We start from the raw sequence: 22,291 nt of genomic DNA, 5'->3' as shown, positions 1-22,291 counted from the left end.
AGGCATATCAATTATATATTTATATGTATATTCTAGAGCTATATTAAGTATACGCACCGTGGAAACTTAAATTGTCCATCATCAGAGCCCTCGCCGCCCACTGTGGACAGCACTTTGCCATTAACATCGAATATCTAAGGGAGATGGAGAGAGGGTAACAGGTAACAGGTGTAGGCGATTCCAATTAAATTCGTTTGGTCAGCTTACCTGAATTCTGTGGTTATTCGAATCGGAAACAATAACACGATTCGTATTCGATACGGCTATATAATGCGGATGCTCGAGTTGGCCCTCGCCACGGCCACAGGAACCGAATTTACCAACGAAGGAACCATCGGATTGGAAAACCTGAACCATGATATAGTTTTTTTTATAAAAAAATATAAAAGCAAGTAGAGAGAGGGAGAGGCAGAGAGGGCAGCGCGCTCTGACTGCGTTAAGCGCATGAAAATTGAGTGGGCGTGGCTGTAGGCAACTGCAGATGCCTGACTGTCTGCCTGCCTGCCCAGCTCGCTATCCGCCTGGCAGCCATCTCAAGTGTGACAAATTGGGCAAGACTTTGAGCTGCAGCTGCTGCCTGTCTCACTTCAACCCTCACCTCTCCCTCTCCCGCACTTGTTTATAAATATTTGCAGCATTTCACCTGCACTCTGTGGTTCTCCTTATCGCATACGTAAATGAAGCCGAGTGCATCGGTTGTAACGCCCCAAGGATAATTGAATTTGCCATCTGCAACGCCCTGCGAACCGAAGGCGCGCAAGAAACGTCCTTGCGGATCGAGCACTTGGATGCGATGATTGTATCTGCAACATGGCAAACAGAGTTGAAATCAATGTCAAAATGTTAAGTCAATATAATGAGCATTTTAAATAGCTGCAATTAAAGCTTAAAAACTTATTCTTATTTATTGTAAATTAATTTTTTTTTATTATAATATATATTTTATTTTTTTTTAATTAGTTTTATTTTCATTTTATTTTTACCTGTGCTTAATATATTTTTAATTTTTATTTTATCTTTATTATATATAAATATTGAAATTTATATTTATTTTTATTCGATTTATATTTATTTAGGACAAATATTTTTGCTTTTTACTTTATATTTATGTAATTTAATTTTAAACTTATTTCTTTTATTTTATAACAATTTTTTTTTTAATTTGTTTTTTATTTTTTTAAGAAATAATTTTAAATTTTATTTTATTATTATTATTTTTAATATATATTTTTATTTTCATATTTCTATTTTATTATATTATATTATTATTTTATTATTTTTTAAAATATTCAATTCATTTTTTTTACTATTTTCTATATTTTATTTATATTATTATATTTTTTATTTTTACATTATAATAATAGCAAATAATATAATATATAATAATAATAAAATAATGAGTTTGAATTTTATTTAATTCAATTGGTTCTGAACTATTATTTATTATTTTTCATATCCATTTTTCATTATTACTTATTAAAAATTTATTTTTTTATATAATATTATTTAACTTATGTTTTATAACTCAAATTTATTTATTTTTCTTTTTAATAAATATTTTTTTTTACTTAAAATTCTACTTGATTTTTGCTTTGTTTGAATTATTTTTTTTAACAGTTAAAATGTCTCTAAAACTAGAGAATAAATATCTCACTCTCTCCTTCTGCCTTTCTACTTACAGCAAACAAATCGCAGAGAACTGCGTTGGCCTCTGCCGAGTCGTGCTATTTGCAGTCACTCTGCCATCAAATTGTGAAACGCGCTTCGGACTGTCATTAATTACAAAATGGGGCGTTGAGAACTCATTACCGTGTGCCGTAACTTTAGGCCAGTGGGCGTGGTCGGTCGCATCGTGTGACGCATTTTTGCCAGGGCATTGGGCTTACAACTAAGCCGCTTAACGTGCAAAATCAAAGTTGAGACAGACAATGAGGCTCGAACGAACGAACGACCGACCGACCATGCGACCCTGGCGCTTAACGAGATTTCTCGTCAGACAATGAATGACAGCCCCTACACACAGCCAAAGATTGGGCATATGCACATGTGTAAACAGGCCGAGAGAGAGAGAGGGAGAAAAAAACGCTGGGCGGCGTTAGGTTACATGCGGCTTAAACGGGGCAGGGCTGGGTCCTTCGCACATGTTTCTCATTAACGCGGCTATTATGCGCTTAGCTGTGCCAATTACACGGCTCCAGCATAAAGCTAAGCCCAAGAATTAATCATGGACTATTGTTTCGACTTAATTAAAATGCAGCCAAGAGTCGATGGAGCTAAAGCCGAGCGCAGCTAAAAAGCTGAGCCAACTCAAGCAGCTGAGCTGTCCAAAAGGAATGTGAATGCTGCGGCAAATAGAAAAGAAGTTTTTCTTTTCTTTGTGAGAATAGGAAAAGGAATCGAAAGAGTGTTGGGAATGCGTAGTTAGAGAGTTCAATTAGATTTAGAGCACAGCAAATATAGAAGCAGAAGAAGAACCCGAATTCGAGGCTTTGTTTGCTTGGCAAACTCCAGCGAAACTTGAGCTGACTTTAGCCAATTTATGCAGGGTAACTGCTAGTCGCGCAAACTCTTGGTTATGCACACATGTTAACTCGATGCAAGGCACTCAGAGTTCGTCACTTGAAGTTTTAGTTCCAGCCAAATTTGTCATGGCAAAGTCGTGTTTGTTGGTCAACTCACCTGTCGGCTATGATGTACTGGCCGATGCGATTGACTGCCACGCCCGCTAGACAATCGAATTCACCTTCGCCGTTGCCATATTCGCCAAACTCCTTGACGAATATGCCATTCGAGTCGAAGACCTGAACGCGATGGTTGCTTGAATCGGCGACGACAATGCTATTATCGGGGCCGACGGCTAGGCCGCGCGGCCACGTGAAGGATCCGGGCTCGCTCCCCCGGCCCCCCAACTGGAACAGCTGCTGGCGCTTGCGCAGGTATACCTGTTTAGGGATAGTACCTGCCACTCCGGTTATACCGGCTGCTGCTGCTACCGTAGGGGACGTAGGGGAGCCTAGCCCGTTTTTTGACCCGTCATCGTCGGACGAGGCCAGCTCATTGGCCTGACGCAACGGCAAGCCCAGGCTCAACCGCCTGGACACATCGCTGGCCGTGCTCCTGCTGGCAGCTGTCGAGCCGGAGGCATGGCTATCGCGTGCGCTGCCGCCGCTGCTGCTGCTGGGCGCATCCTTTGAGCTCTTGTTGCCGTACTTGTTCTTCAGATAACGCGCCCACGAGCTGAGCGCCTCGCCGTCCTTGTTGTCCGCCGAGCTGCCCAAGGCGCTGCGCGAAGATCCGGCGCTGCGATCCGTTATGGGCGAATTGTCGCGCGATTTGAGCGCATGCGAGGAGCGACTGCGTGATAGATCGCTGCTGCCATAGCCGCTATATCTGCAAAACAGTTGGGAAAGGATTAGATTGAAGGCGAAGGCTGAGCACGAGCGCTGGGCGTTGAGTTGCTGGGCGAAGCTGTTTGAGAACCATTGCATACAGTTTGACGGCGACTGCGCTACTGAGTGTCAAAGTGTAGTCTTAAGTGTAGCTAATAGTTGTAGAGTCATTGTAAACTGAATCAATTACCAAAGCCGAACAGTTGGGAAGGCATTGTTGAAATATGACTGTCAAACTGTTGCTGAAGCCAACAGTTGTAAAGCCATTTTCTGCGGTTTGAGTGGCACTGCCAAGCTAACTCTCAAACTAAACAATTTGAAAGTAATTGAGTGCAGTGCTAGTCAAACTGTAAATGGTATATTTGCATGCTAGAACAGTTTGAAAGTCATTTACTGTCAAACTGTTTGGCATCAGATTTTCACTTTGTTATTAGAACAGTTATTGAATACAGTTTGACTGCAACTTTAATTGAAGTTTGAAGGCTGCTGGCAGAATAAACATTTGAAAATCCTTCGAATACAGTTTGAATGCAACTGGAAGCAAATTGTGCAATTCTTGGCTTGTTCAAGCAGTTGATGAGTCATTGAGCCATAACAATGGCTGTGTAACTGTTCGCACATAATTAGTTTCTGAAATACAGTTGGAAAGTCATTGGCTTCAAGTAATATTCAACTGGCAGCTGATTGTCAAACCTCTTTGACTTAACTATTAGAAACTCACGCATGTGCAGTTGAGCTAGAGCTAAGAGGTGACTGTCAAACTGCTTAGTGGCTGTCAAACTGTAAGTTGAGAGTAGGATAGTTGCACTGACTCAGTGGCTTGACTCTCAGCTTGTTAGCTAAGTTACACGAATATTTGACTGTTTACAATATGCAGCCCAGTGACTGTCAAACCGTAAGCCGATTCTCAACAGCAGTATAAAGCAAATCGCACGCACAACTCAACGAGCAACCCTCGCTTATCACTGAAATTATGAGCTGGCTCAAATGAACGCTTGCTGAGCTGGTTTTTTCTTTCAACTTTGATGAATGAGGCGCGCAACGAGACTGAAATGGAAAAATGCATGATGAGAATGCATGAGACTGCATGAGGATGCATGAGACTGCATGAGATTTGTACAGAGTGGTCGCAACTGTAGTTGAAGAAAAGACAGTGAAAAAGAAACAACTATACAAAGTGGCTTTAAAAATCCTGTTAATTTCGGTTAATTTGAACGCGCAGAAAAAACTTTTTTTTTTGTTTTTGGGTGTAAAAAATTTTGTAAAAAATAAAAACAAATCAAAAATTTAAATAATAAATTACATAAGAAAAACTGGAATTAGTGTGTGTGGGTGTGTGTGTGTGTGTGTGTGTGTATAGAGTGCAAACATAAACGAGAACGAAACGTGGTAAAGAAACGTGGGTTCAGCACGCAGAGAAACTCATAAAAAAATAATTAAAATAAAATAAAAAATAAATAATAATAAAAAAAAAATAAACTCATAAAAAATGAAATTATACAAAAATTTGAAATTCAAATTTTTTCTGTTTTTTTTTGCTTTGTTTTTGGCTATAAAATAAAGGGCAGGCCAAAAAAAGAAAACGGGGCGGGGCGGCGGGGTACAGCACACGCACATTGAAAGCGCCCAGAAACGTCTATAACAGATTTATATAGAGTATATATAGAGTATATAGAGTATATATAGATCTATAGCATATATGCCATATGTACAAACGCTAGCGTCCTATATACAACGGAGTTTCGGATTGATTTCGTAGCACTCATTTTTGTCTGGTATTTTTTTTTTGGTATTTTTCTGTTTTTTTTTTTTTTTTTTTTTTTTGTGTTTGACTTGCGCACCTTGAGGCCAGGTAAGCGGATGGCGAAACGGTCGTCGGCGATACGGGCTCGTCCAGATCATCGTCCTCGTTGCCAAACTGATGCGAGGAGCGACTGCGCGCCAAGCGATTGCGACGCTCCTTCATGGCCAGATAGCGTGAGCGGCCAGTGCCGTAGCGACTGTCGGAATCGTCGCCGGTTCCGGTTCCGGTGCCCGTGCCGTTGCCATCATCATCGAAGGAGGCGTTCGGCGTGGATAGCGATGGCTGCGCAACAATTGCGCTGCTCTTGCTCTTGTTTAGAAAGCGGCTTGTGTAGCTAGAAAAATGTTTTGTTTTTTTTTTTATGCTATATTTAACACTTTTTTTTTGTTTAAATTGTGTTTTGTTGTTGCTTTTGTAGAAGTTGAAGTTTGTGTGTGTGTGTGTGTGTAGGTGGGCGGGTGGCTGTGTCTGTGGGTGTGCCTCGCACCTGGCTGTAAAAAAACTTTGTAAGCGCCTCGCGTGAACTAACTTTTAACTAGCTTAAATCTGTGTGTAACGAGCTTACGACTGCCTCGCTCACCCTCTGCTCACACCTCACACCTCTCTCGCTCGCTCCCTCTCTAGCTCATTTATTAGGCAACCAAATTCAATTAAAATACAAAAAACAAACAACAAAAATTATGTGCGCTCAACCGAAAAAGTTTCTAATTAAATTTCACATTTTACATTAGCGCAAAAGTTTAGACACAGAGCAACAACAATTTACAGGGTATATATATATATACATAAGTGGGAGTGGGGCTCGGCATTTACAGGGTATGTAAGCTGTGCGGCAATAAAAGACAAAGCAACATTGATTAAACTACAAAGGCCAACGGCTACATTTAAAGCAACAACAAAGCACACTACACGGTATTTAAATACCAAATACAATTATCACAAAAAAAATACTGAAAGTAAATACAAAAAGCTCATTAAATACGGTTTGATAAGTAATCAGGCCAAGGGCAGAAGCAACAGCGTAACACTGCACGCGCCATCTCTCTCTCTAGCTCTCTCTCTCTCTCTCTCTCTCTCTCTCTCTCTCTCTCCCACGTCGCATGACGCACAAATGTAGGCAATGCTTTTTGTTTTGTTAGTACGCCACATCGATTACATTGAATATATGCCATGTAGTCAAACAATGAAATGAATGCCAGGCCATGCAACACCACATGCAACACACATCATGTGGCATGTGTTGCGACTACACTACACAAAAAAAAAAATGCCATGAGCTAGCAGCCGAAAAAACAAGCTTTGATTATTGCCATGAAAAAAAAAAAAAAAAAATATATATATATATATATATATATATATATATATATATATTTTTTTTTTTTTTTTTTATATATTTTTTTTTATATATATATATATATATATATATTACTTCGTATGCTAGCAAAAACGAAGCTCGATGTTTTATTCAATATTTAAACAATTGTTGTGTGCACACAAAAACCTGGAACGGGCGACCACGACTGCCCCATACTCGTTTTTGAACATGCCACGGCTGAATAGGCGTGATATAAATATATTAAATAGAAATACAGATCTGCAAAAGAGCTCTTGACTTGCCACGACCCAAAGGGCTAATTCATATTATTAATTTATATTATAATATTATAAATTCATATTATAAATTGAAACATATATTAGTTGAATTAAATTGTAGCTTAGCTCAAGACTGTTTCAACTGCAAAAACTGCTTGAGCTTAGCTCAACAGCTGGCAGTATATATAGTTAATGACAATTTGCCATGCCCACAATTGAGTTTGATTCTTAGAGCTTAGAAATCAAATTTTGAGGTGCTAACTAATGCCTGACAAAACCCTAAGACACCTTAAACGGCAAGGTTTTGCCAAAACGATGGGCATGCAGTAAACTATCGACTTTTAATTCCTCATAATGTGACTGTGGTTTGGCTCTAATTTCATATATATACATGTGTTGTTAAGGTACTAAATTTGTTTGCACAAGTTCTACACTTAATAAAAAAAAAAAAAAAAAAATCTAACTAAAAAAACCATAAACTATATCTACTAAATTGACACGCCCTAAATTGTTGAACTATATAAAGCCCAACTCAGCACTAAGCTCAATAAACAAATATGCAGATTCTAGCTATATGTTACCCTAAGTGCCACGCCCCAAATCGAATGTGCAAAAAAAATGTTTAATCAATTCTCATTTTAAGAGAAAATTTTGAACTTTTTGCATAACTTTAGCAGCGACAATTTTTGTTAAGCCAAATACACAGTTTATATATCTGCCTATATATATACCAAATATCAGACTTCCCAACAGTCGAGCTAATATACTCGCTTGATCAGTTCGTGCAGCGAGTATAGAAACTGCAATTGGTGCTCCACTTGCTGGGCCACAAGTTTTAATTACATTACGCAACTTGTGCGACTCGGCAAAAAGAACTCAATATTCAATATGATTGTCAATAAAATAAATTAAAGAACGAGCGCACACACAACGACAACAGCTCAACGGCATTTGAACCCTTTTCGCACTCACACACTCTCTCTCTTACTCTGTGTGTGTGAAAGGTCATTGTAAAGTGCTGTGAATTGAATTGAAGCTGCTGAAGCAGCCACTGAGTGGCTCCCGCTCTCAGCCTCGACTTGGACTCAACTTCTAGTTGTCCCTACTTAACCCCTTGATGTCAGCTCAAGCTAAAATGTGCCACTACACACACACACACACACACACACAGTCTCACTGACATTTCAATAACATTTTGTGGCATCTGTAATAAATCTGTAAGCTGTGGACAGCTATTCCCCAATTGCTAGTTGACTCAGCTGTATAACAATTTTTCAATTCAATTTTTCAAAAATGTCAAACGACTTGAAATCCCTGCAGCTAAGTTCTTAATCAAATTTGTTATGGAAAATTGCATAGTTACTGAACTATATATAATTTTTTTTTTTTGAATATAATATTCATAATAATAAACTTTCTATTATCTGAATACAGAAATCGAATATAATTCTTATTAATTAACTTCCATACAAAAAAATTATATGTATATATATTTTTTCCAATTAATAAGAATTATATTCGATTTCTGTATTCAAAAATATATATATAATATATATAAGAAAATTAAATTTTGTCAAGGACCTTTTTATATATTTAGATATATATTTAAATATATAAAAAAGTCTTTGACAAAATTTAATTTTCTTACAATAAAACAAATTTTAGTCAAAGTTTGCAATGCAAAAAAAATCATTAAAAATCCACAAAAATTATATATTAATTATTTAAATTCTTTTGTATAATATATATAATATATATAATATATACTATAATATATATATATAATATATATTATAATATATATATATAACATTATTTAATATGCTTTATTTTGAAATTACAAAAAAAAATTTTATTACTTTACAGCCATAAATATATTATTAAGAAAAAATATATTTTTTAAATATTTTAGAAATGTATAATAAAAATATATTTATGTCTAAGCCAAAATATATATGTTTAAATTTATAAATTATAAATATTATATATTTAATATAAATTGATTACTCTTCAACTTTTTTTTGTAAGTTTTTTTAAATACTAACTAGATATTTTTCATATAATTTTAAAGCCCAAAACTCCTTAAGTATAAAATAGATTATATAAATTAAAAATGAATGTAAAAACTTCTATTTTTTTATATATTAAAATTGAACTTGAAAAATTCTATGATTTTTTATATATCAAAATAAAATTTGAAAACTTCTAGTTTCCTTATTTTTTTATAAATTTAAATAAATAAAGTGAAAACTTCTATTTTCTATATTTTTTTATATAGCAAAACTTGAATTGAAAAACTTCCATTTACCCAAGTCACAAGAGAAAAAAAAAACATCTAGGGTTAAGATTTTAAGCCTCTGAGACTATTAGGACCTTTCTTTGTTTGACTGCAGATGAAAAGGTCAAAAGGGAAAATTAGAAACTAAGCTAGGAGTCAACTTGTAAGCAAATTTGTCTGAGCAGTGTACATACTTGTTTACTTGGTCAAAAGAGGGTATATTGGTTTGGCATGAACTAAAAGTATGGAATATGTAGTTAGATTTAGCCGCAGCTCAAAAGGTGTAAAGGTGCTTTGAATATAAATAATGTGGGCGTGGCAGATGGCAAAGAAAAACGAATTCTTCCAAGATTTTAGTTAGTTAAGTGAGATGAGCTACGATACAGTTAGACCTGGATAACGTTAACTCATTTGGACAAGACAAATCGAAAAAACTTTGATTTGTTCACAAGTTCAGCTCTTTTTGTACCATGAACGCGTATGCATGCAGTTGGTTATGCCCGACTGCAACATGATTTCCATGTACAAATAAATAAAAAGAAAACATTTGAATGCAATTGCACGCATTTAATTTGATTGTGAGGCACATTTCAGGCAAGGGATGGAGGTGGTATATATGCACATATATATATATAGATAGATATATAGATAGATAGATAATGAACTTCAGTTATAACTTTCTGATAGTCAACTATTTAGTGTCACGCTTAACATCCGCAAATCGCTTTCGGTACAGAGCCCGGTGGGGCCTACTTATGTACGGTATGCTAAAGGGCAGTGCGCTGCAAAGACGAACATAGAGAACAACAAGATACAAATACATAGAGTGAGATACGTATATAGACAAAGTGAGTGAGAGAGAGAGAGACAGAGAGTGGGGAGGGTGGGAAGGAGGTGGGCAGTGAGTGCTACGCTATTTTTTTTTACCTAGAGCTGGCTGGCTGCTGCTGCAAAGGTTAAGAACTTGACTATTAAACGCCACACGAGGCGTATGAGCAATAAAATGGCCAATGCGATGCTAATGCCAATGTCGCACAGTTGTACAAAGCTGCAGCAGAGAGAGATCACATAAACAAATACACACGAATACAACAAATACAACGAACAACAAACAATAAATAACAAATTCATTCTGCATTTGCATGAATCATGAAATCAATTAATTTCAATTTAAGCTCAATTGTTTTGCCATTTCTGTATAGCTGCGTGCACGTGTCTGTGTGTGTGTGTGTGTGGGAGTGTGTGTGCGTGTGTGTGTTCAGCAAATTAAAATTGTAAATTGATCTCACGCACTTTATAATTATAAACAAGCAATAATTTGATTAATGCAATAAATGAAAAAATTAAATAAATTGAAGTTTTTGAATGCTGGGATTATTAGATTTTTATTAGCCGAATAACAAATGCCCTGAAACTTATCATATATAATAAATGCCCTATTTAATTGAGGTTTTATTGATTGATTTGGCATGTGGAATATCTATATATCAAATTAGATGTATTAATTTTAACTGCCTGACTAAATTCTAGCAGATTGATGAATTGCTTGATTGATTAATTGTCTGATTGATTACTCTGCCAGGCAATCCGGTCGAACTTATTTACTAACTGACTAATTGCTTGATTGACAGCTTGACTATCTTACTGACCAAATTAAACAAAATAGATTGACTGATTGACCGACTAAAAGTCTGACTGATTGATCGACTATGATTTAACATACTGACAAATGGATAAAAAAACTGTTTGATTGATAAACAAACTAACAAATATATTTACTGATTGACTCTTGATTGATCGATTACACAGCCAGTTTATAGGTAGTCTAGCTGCCTTATTGACAGCCTGATTGATTTAGAGAGAGACATACAATAGATAATATCTATAGCTAAATCTTTATTTATTTATCTAAAATAACGATTGATTGCTGGACTGATTGATTGAGTAACTAAAAACTGGCAAAATGATAAAAAAGCAGACCAGTTGATTGATTATCTAATGCTCTAATTGGCTAACCTACTGGCTGATTGACTCAGAGACTCATTGATTGATGAACTAACTGATTGATGGAATATATAACTAACAGCACGACTGGCACTCAGTTGTCTACGACTGACTGATTGATTGACTAACAACTGATAAACTAAATAAATAGATTGACAAAGTGATTGATTGTCTTACTGACTTAGCTGTACACTGATTGACTCACTCACTACTAGATTGATGCAGTAATTGATTGATGGAATATGTTGCTTAAAGCCTGAATAATTCCCTAGCTCATAGACTGATTGCCGTTTGACTGATTGACTGACTGATTGAGTGACTTGTTGCTAACAGCTAGAGAGCTCATTTGTTAGTCATATATAGCGTATTCAAAGGTATATATATTTCTATAATTATACCTAAAGGTTAATCAGATATATATAATGCTAATATATTCATATATTATATATAGTTCCTTTGCGCCCCACATTAAACTCGCTTCTATAAAAGGCAGTCGACAGTTAATTTATATTTATCATGCACGAGTCTCATTGCTCATTATTCATTATATATTGGAGTATGGCTGTGCGTGTATATATATATATATACATATATATATATATATATATATATATATATGTATGTATGTATCAACATGTGTGTGAATTGTGTTTATTATTAATATAATGAATTGTGTTATATTATTGTAAGCCACAATCAATAGCACAAATTAATTGCAAACTGAACGTGAGCCATGCTTAAGTTTAGTAGTAAAAAGTACAGTTATAAATCTATAGAGTTAGATATTAAATTGTATAAAAATCGATAAATATATATATATATAGATATCTTGGAAATTCGGATGAAAATACCTGCTGCCGCTGCCATAACGATCGTCGCTCTCCGCTATATGATGAGCTGCCGGCACTGGTCGGGTGCGCGGTGAGCTGCTGCTGCCGTAGCCGCTGCTGCTGGAGTTGGGCGTGGCATAGCTGCTGCGCGTTGTCGTCGAGTTGGTGTCGTCGCGCGAGGCGCGTCTTGCCTCCAGGCGATCTCTATAGGAGCTGCTGCCCGCTGCTGTCGTCGAGCTGGCTGCGCTGCTGGGCGTCGATTTGGTTGCTGCGCTGCTGCTGCTGCTAGCTGCGGCGCTTGTCTTCGGCTTGGACTCTGCTTCCGATTCAGATTCCGACTCGGAACTGGTCTCCTCTTCGCTGCTCGAATCGGATTCGGCCTTCTTCTTATCCGCGGAGCCGTTGGAAGTGCTTGGATTGCTATGCTGCGGCAGGAAGCGACTGACGAACGGCTTCTTCTCCGGCGTCGCTGTCACCGTAGCCTCTCGTGCGCTCGAGTAGCGTGAGGAGCTGGCCGCCTTGGCCGGCTGGGCGCTGCTGCTGCCACTAGTTGATGTTGTTGTTGTTGTTGTTGCCGCAGCTGCTGCTGCTGCTGCCGAGCTGGCGGAGCTTTCGGTGGAGGCGCTGCTATCGCTGCTGCCAGAACGTTGTGTCTTCTTAACAGCTGCCACCTGGGCGGACACGGCCGGTTTGGACTGTTGGGTAGGAGTAGGAGTTGCATCAGAGTCTGTGGCGCTGTCAGCCTGTTAGTTGTTTGTTTGTTTGTTGTTGTTTGGGTTGCAAGCGAAACGAAATGCAAGTAGAGAAAGAAAGATATCGAATATGCATATGGATGGCGTATGGACAATGTGCAAGTGACAACGATGTGGGCGGCTGGCAAGGGGCGGGGCAAGGGGTAAGGCATTTCTGGGCACTGGGACAAACGTCAAAGGCAGAGCGATTTTTGACAGGACGAGGGCAGCTTGAAACGTTTGAATAATTTTAACCAAAATAAAGGGCAAATTTAAAAAAAAATTAAAATAAGCAAGTCAAAAAAATTCAAAATAAATATTCAAATAAATTCTATAAACAAAAAAAATTAATAGTAATTTTTTGACATTATAAGACAAATATTTAAAGCTCAAAAAATGCATTTATATATAGATTTTTTTAATTTAATTAATTTTACAATTAATTTTTTTTATAGATGTCTTTTTGAAGATTTATATATTTTTTTAAAAATTTGCAGCTTTTGGTCTTAGAGAGTTATTTGATGTTATCACTTGCCAAAGTATCCAAAAAAAAATAATAATAAAAAAATTGTTTCTATATATATCACTTCAATTGTTTATACATATCCAAGTCTTTTTAGAGCTTTATATAATTTTTGAAAAAATTTCCACCTCATGTTCTAAGGATATTTCCGCAAATGCATGAAGCCGCCTCTCCCTCTGTTTTTTTTCTCAACTTTTTCTGTCAAAAATTGCTTGTTAACAAAACAAGACAAATATGCAGCCGAGTGCGCATATGTCGCACACACGCACACGCACAAAGATGTGTATGTAACGGTAAATGAATACGTTGTTAAACTGACGGAAGCAGCAACGGCTGACAGACATGATTGAAATGCTACCATTGAAAGCTATGCCACGCGCAATGCCTGGCACAGGAAGGCTAACAATACAGATACAAAGGTGGCACACATACACAGGATATATCTATATATATATATATGTACAACGGACATCAGAAAATTTGTGACAATGAAAACCAAAAAAAACTAAGAAAATAAATCAAAATCAAAATGAAATAAAAAATTGATAGCGGATAAAAATGTGATTTGTATGGTTTTTGGCGGTTTTGGCGGTTTTTCTTTCTTGTTTTTTTTTAGCTTTTTCTGTTGCCAGCCAAAATCGCACAGATGTATTTAGTTAGGTTTAAGCAAATTAACATCACTACCACATCGTTTGTCCACTTGCAAAACAGCGAAAAAGAGAGAGAAAGAGAGAGAGAGAGTGAGATAGAGCGAGAATCAATGCATATAAAACAATAAAATGTAACAGAAATTACTCGAGAGTTTTGTTGTTTGTTTCTTTTTTTTTGTTACACATAAAAATTTGTGTTTTATTTTTTATTCGTAACTCTTTTGCTTGCAGTCTCTAACTAAGCATTAAACGACAAGGTAATAGATGTTAAATTACTGTGAACTCAATTTTGTGTTGCTTTTTTTTTTTTTTTTTTTTGTACAATTCATTATTTCTGATGTCCCTGCTTTTTGGGTCGAAACGCTACAAAAATTTCATTTCTTTTGTTTGAATATATTTTTTTTTTAATTTTTTTGTATCACAATTATTTATATACTTTTAGCCAGAGGCTTAGGCCGTACTCTTGTAGGGTTCACTTTTGATAGGAAATATGTTAGGTATGGCAGAAGGTTTTGTATATATGTCGGTAGACCTGAGCAGCATTGCTCGTTGAGTTGACTTAGCTGCATTCAAGTCTTATATTATGTGTGCTTCTCGCTGAAGTCTAAGGCTTTATTAATGAAACTTTTTACCATTGTAAAAAATCATATCAAGATCACCCCTTAGTATCATAGCTGAAAAATTGAATTGTTATAAGAAAAACTTTCCTCAATCAATCATCACAATATCTTTGTCAAATTTGACATTTTCTAGCTTTAGCAAGTCTAATCAATAACTGACTGCCATAGCATATAGCTGCCTTACTTAAAATCACACAATAATTGAATTTATGCTCAGGTACTTTAGCTACACTCAACTCAGAGTCAGTTGAACCACACACATAGCACGTTCACCCTACAAGAGTATTTAGTCTTCAGCCTGACCTCTGACTTTTGGTTTATATAATTTTTTTTTGTTCTCTTTTTATATTTTAGCTTACATTAGTCGATTAGGCGTTGATTGTTGGAAAAGGTTTGGACCCAAAACAGCATTAATAACAACAAGAAACAAATGAAAACGAATGAAAGGCGCTCCACAAGACAGCAATGTGAAATGAAATCAAAGTAAATAAATGAAACTTAGCCTAAGACACATAGAAGAAAAAAGGAAAAAAATGGAAAAAAACACACAAAAACAAAAACAATTCGTATTTGGCATTTTGTTAGCGTTCATCAGTAGAAAACGAAATGGTCAAAAAGGTCAAAAGGTAAACAGGTAAACAGGTAACGGGTAACAGGTAAATAGTTAACGGTTAACAGTAAGTAAAATTTTTTTGTTGCTTTTGTTTTTCGATTTTTTTTTCATTTTTTTTTGTTGTTTAGGTTTTTTATATTTAACAGACTTACGGAGCGTAGGGAAGTGTGAACACTGAACACAAATAAAGAAGAGTTTTTTATCTTTTTACTTTCGTTTTTTTTTTTGGACAAACAAACATTTGACAAAGCATGGCGTATACGTAATATAGATATATATTAAATATTGAATACTGTGCAGACAACCCGATTTTCATTTGTAATTATCTAGTGACAGAGAGTGCAGCTAACGAAGGGAGAGAGCGTAGAGAGAGAGAGAGAGAGGGAGAGAGGTAAAGGGAGAGGAAGAGCCAGAGCTTAGCTTATCCGCTTATTTATGTGAATCCTTTCCATGCTGCTTATACTCATTAATGATGTTGTAGATGCTGAAGTGTATATCATGTTCTATATTTGCTTTTGGCTCTGTCCTTTTTCGTCTGCTTTGCACTCGCCTTCCTCCTCTTCATATTTATCTTCTATAGAAGCTAGCTCTCCTTCTGTTAGTCTTTTGCCTGTTTCATATTTCTCAACTTAATTAAGTTCTACTTTTTTTAGCTTTGATTTTGCATTTGCTTTGGATTCCCTTTCATCCGTTCTTACTTCATTTATATACGCTTTATCATCTTCTGCTACTCGAGCAGCTGAATTGTCTTTCTCTTTCTCTCTAGTCTGTCGCCTGCTCTTCAGCTGCTTCACAGCTTAGCAGCAGCTGCTTCTGTTTTAGGCTCTGCCTTTTCTTTTGCTTATTACTCTCTCCTCTTCTCTGCATCTCATCATCAACATCATCATCTACTTCTTCTTCTTCTATAGAAGTTAGCTGTTTTTAACTCTCTCTAATCTTCCGCTTGATCCTCATCTGTTTCATATTCTTCATATTCCTCCTCCTCATATTCCTCTTCGTCATCTTCAAGCTCAGCAGCTGCTGCTTCTGTAACTGGCTCTGCCCTTGTCTCTACCTCACCCTCACTTTCTTCTTCCTCCTCATCTGTCACCTCTTCCTCCTCCTCCTCTTCTTCTTCTTCCTCTTGCTTTTCCTCAGCCCCTTGCTCTATATGCCTATCGCTTATGAGCTCCATATTGCAGTCATTCTCAGACGTCTTGTCCATCAGGTCATTCTCTGGCGGCACTATATTTATCACTGGCATGCCCTCCTCTTGCCTCTGCTCTGGCTGCTGCTCTTCGTCGCTCTCCTCACTCTCACTGGCTGTCACCTCTTCATATTCAGAGCTGGTAGCATTATCCGCTTGCTCTGGCAACTGTAACTGCTGCTGCTGCTGTTGCTCTGCCTCGCTCTCACTTTCAGTCTCGTTCTCAGCTTCGCTGCTGTCACTGCTGTCACTGGCTTCCTCTGCTTCATCTTCTTCTTCTTCATTTGTCTCATTCACACTTACCTCGGCTCGCGCTGTCGCCGTTGCTGTACGCACTGGAGATGCCGCCGCTGCTGCTGTCGCTGCCTGATTGCTGCTGCTGCTATCGCTCTCCTCGCTGCCGCCGAGACCACCTCGCTTCAGCGCTGTCACACGCTCCGTATTGGGTCGCTGTTCGCTGCTCGTTTCACCTGCCGCGGAGCTGGCTGCCGCGCTCTTGCGCTTCTGACGCGCCAGCTCATCCTCGTCGGTGGCCGCTGCTGCTGCCGCCGATTGTTGGTTTTTTTGCTGCTGTCGTTGCATGGCGGCCTTTTGCGCCTGGATGGCCGCCTGAACGGCCGCTTGAGCTGCATGAGCCGCTACATCCGATTTCTTTTCCTTCTTCTCCTTGCCAATTTCTGCCAGACGTTGAACAACGCGCGAGCAATCGCTGAGGCGTATTATGCCGCTCAGCTGGCCACGCGACACATCCTCGCTGTCCAGCACGCGATCCTTGCGCTTGTCAATCTCCTGCTGGCGCTGCTGTTGCTGCTGCTCGCTGTCCGAGTCTTCGTTTTGGTGCGAGCGCACGAAACGTGAACGGAAACGCGACGATTTCGCAGCACGTCCCGCCGGCTCGTTCTCATAGTCGTTTTCGTAATCGTACTCGGAGCGTCCATAGCGATTGTCACCATAGCGATCGCTGTTGTTGTTGGCGCTGCGCTGTGGTCGCTCACCAAATTTCCGGCCACCGAGCACCGGCTCATCATTGTAGCCGCCGCGTTCCTCCTGCTGTCGGAACTGTGTAGCCAAACGATGATCGCTCTTTGAGCGCATCAGTCCCGGCTGCAGTGCACTGGGCGGTGCCAGATGGGAGCTGCTCACCGAGCCGCTGGGCGTTGAGTGTGGCGCAATGTTCAGATCACCAAAGGTGGCCAAATTCATGACCAACTGATTGGGATCGATGGAGACAATGAAGCGCACACGACGACTGTAATCGTTGTTCTCATACTCAAAGTGACGCAGAAATTCGACGGTTTTCAGGAAGATCTCCTTGGTGTCCATTAGCTCGCAGTCATCCCATTCGACAGTTTCGTTCATGTACTTGTCCACAATGTCACAATTGCTGGTGATGTTCGTGATCTCCAGATCCAGATTCTCCTTGAGCGTAGTCAGATTGCGCAGCTCCACGGCCAAATAGCGATCGATTTCGCCCTTAAGGCCATCTGATCTGTCCTTTATGGCCTTCGTTATGCGCCTGTAGATCTCATCGATCTCCTCCGTGACACCGATCGCATTCGTCTGCAGGCTCGTCGTGTTCTTCTCGATGATGGCCAGCGAGTCCTGCAATCGATGCAAGCTGCGACGAATCTATGAAGAGCCAGCTATCAGCTAGAGTTCAGTTCGGGTCTAGGTTATGTTGGACTCACCTGTGAATTGAAGCGGGTTATCTCACGTCGCAGTATGTCCATGTGTGCGCTCTTGCAGTCCTCGCAGATCTTTTTCTCGCAGTGCGCACAGTGGGATAGATACGCTTTCTCGGAGCAAACTCCGCAGCGTTCCATGATTTGACCTGAAATGAAATAATGGAAATGGAACGTTAATGGCGAAACTTAAGCGGGGTAGTAGTAATGCGTTTCATTATGTTTCACTGCTAGGGAACAATGGAAATGGAACGTTAATGGCGAAACTTAAGCGGGGTAGTAGTAATACTGTTTCATTATGTTTCACTGTTAGGGAACAATGGAAATGAAACATTTCGTTACCAAAACGTTCCAAATGAAATTGTTTCAGTGCAAAGAGTCAATTTAATTTCAATTTCAAAGTGTTTCATATAGGTATAAACTTAAGTGAAACAAGTGAATAGGAACATGAACACAACTTTATTATAAGCAACGTATCAACATTTCTTTATCATATCGTATCATTAGCAATACTCTAAAAACGTACGTGACGGCATAATGGAAATGAAACAGAAATGATATAGCAATAATTGGAACACAGCTGCCGAAGAGCTTTACTAGTTTCATTTCAAGTGCTTATATAGGTACAATAGAAATGAAACATCACGGAAACATTGACAAGATTTCAAGCTTGAGCTTAAGACGAACTGAGCTGGAACAGCTCGAATTGGCACACTCAAAAGTAATTTCATTTTCCATTTAATCATATTTCAGCAGCAAATCGTTTCATTTGATTTCAAATACAATTTAACCCAATGCAATGAGAGCCGTCACGCAGCTTATCAAATGCCAATTCCACAACGTTTCAGTTGTTGTCAGCGCAATCATTTGCCAATGCTTAGCAATTGAAATTCCACTTGTTTTCGATCAAATCGCATTCCTTTTACCAACTTGTTTAGCCTTGTCGATGCTTGTTGCGCAGCCAAAATATTTCGACTTGTCGCTAGATGCTAAGTTACTGCAGTAGCAGCAGCAGCAGCAGCAGCAGTTGCAGCAGTTGCAGTTGCAGTTGCTTTTGCTGCAGACAGGCCGCCAAGCCATCAATTTGCACTATTGGCAACAGTTTCGTTTTTTTTTTCACTTGTATCTTGACTTGACTGCGATTGCAGTGCAGTGAGAGTCAATGGCGGGGGCAGCTGGGGACTAATGCGATTTCAAGAGTCGCGCCAAAATGCCAGAAATCAACTGGATCTAAACGCAGCCCAGCTCGTTGCTGTTCGAGTTGTTTATGCGTCCGTTTGCCAGGGCATATCCTGCCAGCGCATGCCGATGTCTTGGCTATATATATGCATAATGCAAATAACGAGCTGTCGAGCCATCGACATGCCCCACTAGTTATCCTTTCGACTGGTCCTCGAGTACCCAACTTCGTAACCTGCTCTATGCACTTCTTCTATCGTTCCTACTTCAACAATGCAAACATTTCACAGAGTCTCAGTCACAGTGTAGCAAATCGCAGTCGCTGTCGCAGTCGCAGTCGCAGTCGCAGTCACAGTCACAGTCGCAGTCACAGTCGAGCTATGTAAACTTTTCTGCATCAATTGTTCGCAAAGATGCCCCGCTCACCTCATCTGGCCAAATCTCTCGCATAACCATTGGCATTGGCATTGCCTGATGAACTTGCCTCAGCTACCAATTGCTCGCTCCTCTTGCCATTACAATAAGCTCACCAAGCACACACCAACACACACACACACACACACATAGAGTGAAAAAAGAAAAACTCGCTATGCTTGCTCTGCATCAATAGTTGGCTGTATTTTCTTGTGTAATCATATGGAAAAGTGAATTTGCAAATACTACATGCGATTGCGAGTCCTTGTATCATCGCATTCAGTTATCCATAACAGCGCGGCTTGAAAGGATTTGCCCAAAAATCAGCTCAAGGAGCAACTTTTCTTACCACACACACACATTTGCATAGCAATTGTCAAAAAACAAATAATAATAATAATAAAAAAAAGGAGACTCAAATACTCGAAGCTTTGTCTGCTTATTAACTGCCTGCCACTGATTGCAGCTCTGTGAATACATTTCAACTACATACGTGTATATATGTATATATACTTATATATATATATATATATATATATATATATATGTAGTACTTATGGTATTCATAATACTCATTCCTTTCGCAGCATTCATAATAGTCAAAGACACTTTCTTTCGACACTTATTTGCATTTTGCTGATGAGAGTTGTCGGTTTGTCGCTTTGTCGCTTCTGTGTCGCTTCTGTTTGTCCTTTGCAATTTGTCGCCGACTATCAAGTTTCAAGTTATTTGCATAGTCATGGCTACCAACCTGATACCGCAATATGGCCACAATGCAAATGATTTAAAACAAGAAAGAATTCTCGAAATGACAAAAGCTGACGATTGAATACTCTATCTAACAGATGAAAGGCTTATGGATAAGAACAAACAACTTGTAGAAGACAGAAAACTCTATTTTTAAACAAATTTTTTAATAGCTTTTAGCTATGAAAGTTATATCATATAGTACTTCTACATAGATACAAATCTACATTTAAATATAGATAAATATAGATAGTCAATTCTAATTCAAAAATTTTTAGAAACGTAAAATGAGTATAAAAAAATTAATTTCGAAGCCATAATTCCTACGACAGCTGACTGATATAGTACAACGATATTGAAAGAGTCTTGGCAGTATCTAACAAACCTAAATAAGAAGTGTTACGAATATATTTGGCAAGGCAAAAAAGTGGTTTTTATCAAAATTAAATTTTTCAGAGTAATGATAGCTAACAGAGATTTGAAATTTGATATACAAAGCTATTTATCATGCTTTATATATCAAATTTCAAATCTAGCAGTGAAAAAGATGCGAAGGTGTATAAATTATTATATTATGCAAAGCCAATATACTCGTTAGCTTCCTGAATGAGTGTACAAAATGAGAGTTACATAAGACACTTAGCTATAACAACTCATATATATTTTATATATATATATATATATATTTATGCACTTTCTTTTATACACAACTCAAACTACATAACAAATTTGATAAACTCTAACTACTACCCTAACTTAACAAAAATTTCAAACACACACAAAAAATGAACCAAAATCAATTTGCTTTTGCTTAGTTTTAATTGCGGGCGGGTGGGCCGTAAGGCGCGTGGACTGATTTGTAAAATACACAAAGCGCTTGATTTTTAATTGGAAACCAAATATGGCGATGGCATTTGCTTTTTATTCGTCACTCCTTTTTGTAATATATTTTTTTTTTGCGTTGTGATATTTTAGGAATTTAATTAAAGTTAGACATAAAGCAACATTTATTAACAAATTATCAGAAAATAGAAAAAGAAATTGCTTGCACAAAGTGTTTTTACTAAAAGAACATATTACAAAAATGGTTTTGCTATATTTTTGTTCAAATTCTTTTTGCCTTTGGGCACAAAAATCAACGCAGCGTAAACAATTTTAAATGGCAAATTGCGAATTGCAATTTTTCATTTTCCAATGCACAACAATTTTAATTTGTGATAGACGGACAAACGGACAAATAAGAGTAGGCAGACAGACATCAGGGATACGCTTCACGCTTTGTGCGTTTTATTCACTCTTTCGCTTTGTCACAGAATCAACAAATTCCAATGAAATGCTTTGCTTTTCGTCGCGGAAGGGAGGGAGAGAGGAAGTGTGGGAGTAGATTACTTACCTGAGGTGGGATCTGGCAATTCGCCGGTAATTTCGATGTGCAGCTCCAGAAAACGCTGCAGCGTAACATTCGTGGGAAAGGCCTGTACGCCATTGTAGGGTATACGATGTTCGGCACGGCATTCGGGGCATTTGACCTGCAATCAGTGCAATCAGACGTAAGTAAAGGAAATTACAGGTTCATCAAACGATGCAGTGAATACGCATTTTACAAGTGAACAACTTAACAGCTAAATATGCAGTTATGTATGCTATACACGGTACTATATAAACACATACACACAGTACTGTACACATACTAACATTTAATCACGTCTCTTTCACGCTGACGCTCGGTCAAGACTCCCTCTGCCTTGCACTCTGACAGAGACGTTACTTTGTATTTATGTTTGTATGCGTGAAAGCAGCAGCAATTCAAGTAAAGAAGAATGGGCACATGAGTATGTGTGAGGGAGAAAGGCTATATTCGCGGCAATTTAACTAATCTAAAAAGTATTGAAGTAATGAAAAATACAGCGAATTCACAAAACGTAAATTGACATTCGCCTCGACTGACTCTATATACATATGCATTACTTTTATGCTATACAAGTACATTCGTATATATATGTATACATACATGTGTAAGGGTAATAATCATAGTTGTCAAACTGAGC

General features: G+C 38.1%; 1 protein-coding gene across 8 annotated transcripts in view; it reads right to left on the bottom strand.

Annotated features, from left to right (window-relative positions):
- The window catches only part of LOC111592425 (RING finger protein nhl-1), a 44,287-nt gene that overhangs the window by 379 nt on the left and 21,617 nt on the right, over positions 1-22,291 (bottom strand). For 2 of the 8 annotated variants that reach the window (XM_023304600.2, XM_023304601.2), the window contains 10 exons: positions 21,637-21,772; positions 17,910-18,052; positions 16,525-17,850; positions 13,837-13,851; positions 11,920-12,593; positions 5,231-5,527; positions 2,680-3,390; positions 644-803; positions 208-348; positions 58-134 (listed from right to left, as the gene is read on the bottom strand). In XM_023304600.2, the coding sequence (XP_023160368.2) occupies positions 58-134; positions 208-348; positions 644-803; positions 2,680-3,390; positions 5,231-5,527; positions 11,920-12,593; positions 13,837-13,851; positions 16,525-17,850; positions 17,910-18,052; positions 21,637-21,772 (3,680 nt within the window). Of the gene's footprint in view, positions 1-57; positions 135-207; positions 349-643; positions 804-2,679; positions 3,391-5,230; positions 5,528-9,740; positions 9,847-11,919; positions 12,594-13,836; positions 13,852-16,524; positions 17,851-17,909; positions 18,053-21,636; positions 21,773-22,291 lie in introns of those variants that run through there. The other 6 variants (XM_023304603.2, XM_023304604.2, XM_023304602.2 and 3 more) reach the window with 6 other exon arrangements.

Source organism: Drosophila hydei, unplaced genomic scaffold (genome assembly GCF_003285905.1).
Source record: "Drosophila hydei strain 15085-1641.00,03,60 unplaced genomic scaffold, DhydRS2 tig00008122-arrow-pilon, whole genome shotgun sequence".
Taxonomy (NCBI): Eukaryota; Metazoa; Arthropoda; class Insecta; order Diptera; family Drosophilidae; genus Drosophila; species Drosophila hydei.
The sequence above is the reverse complement of the archived record's forward strand: the minus strand, read 5'-3'. Positions and strand labels throughout refer to the sequence as shown.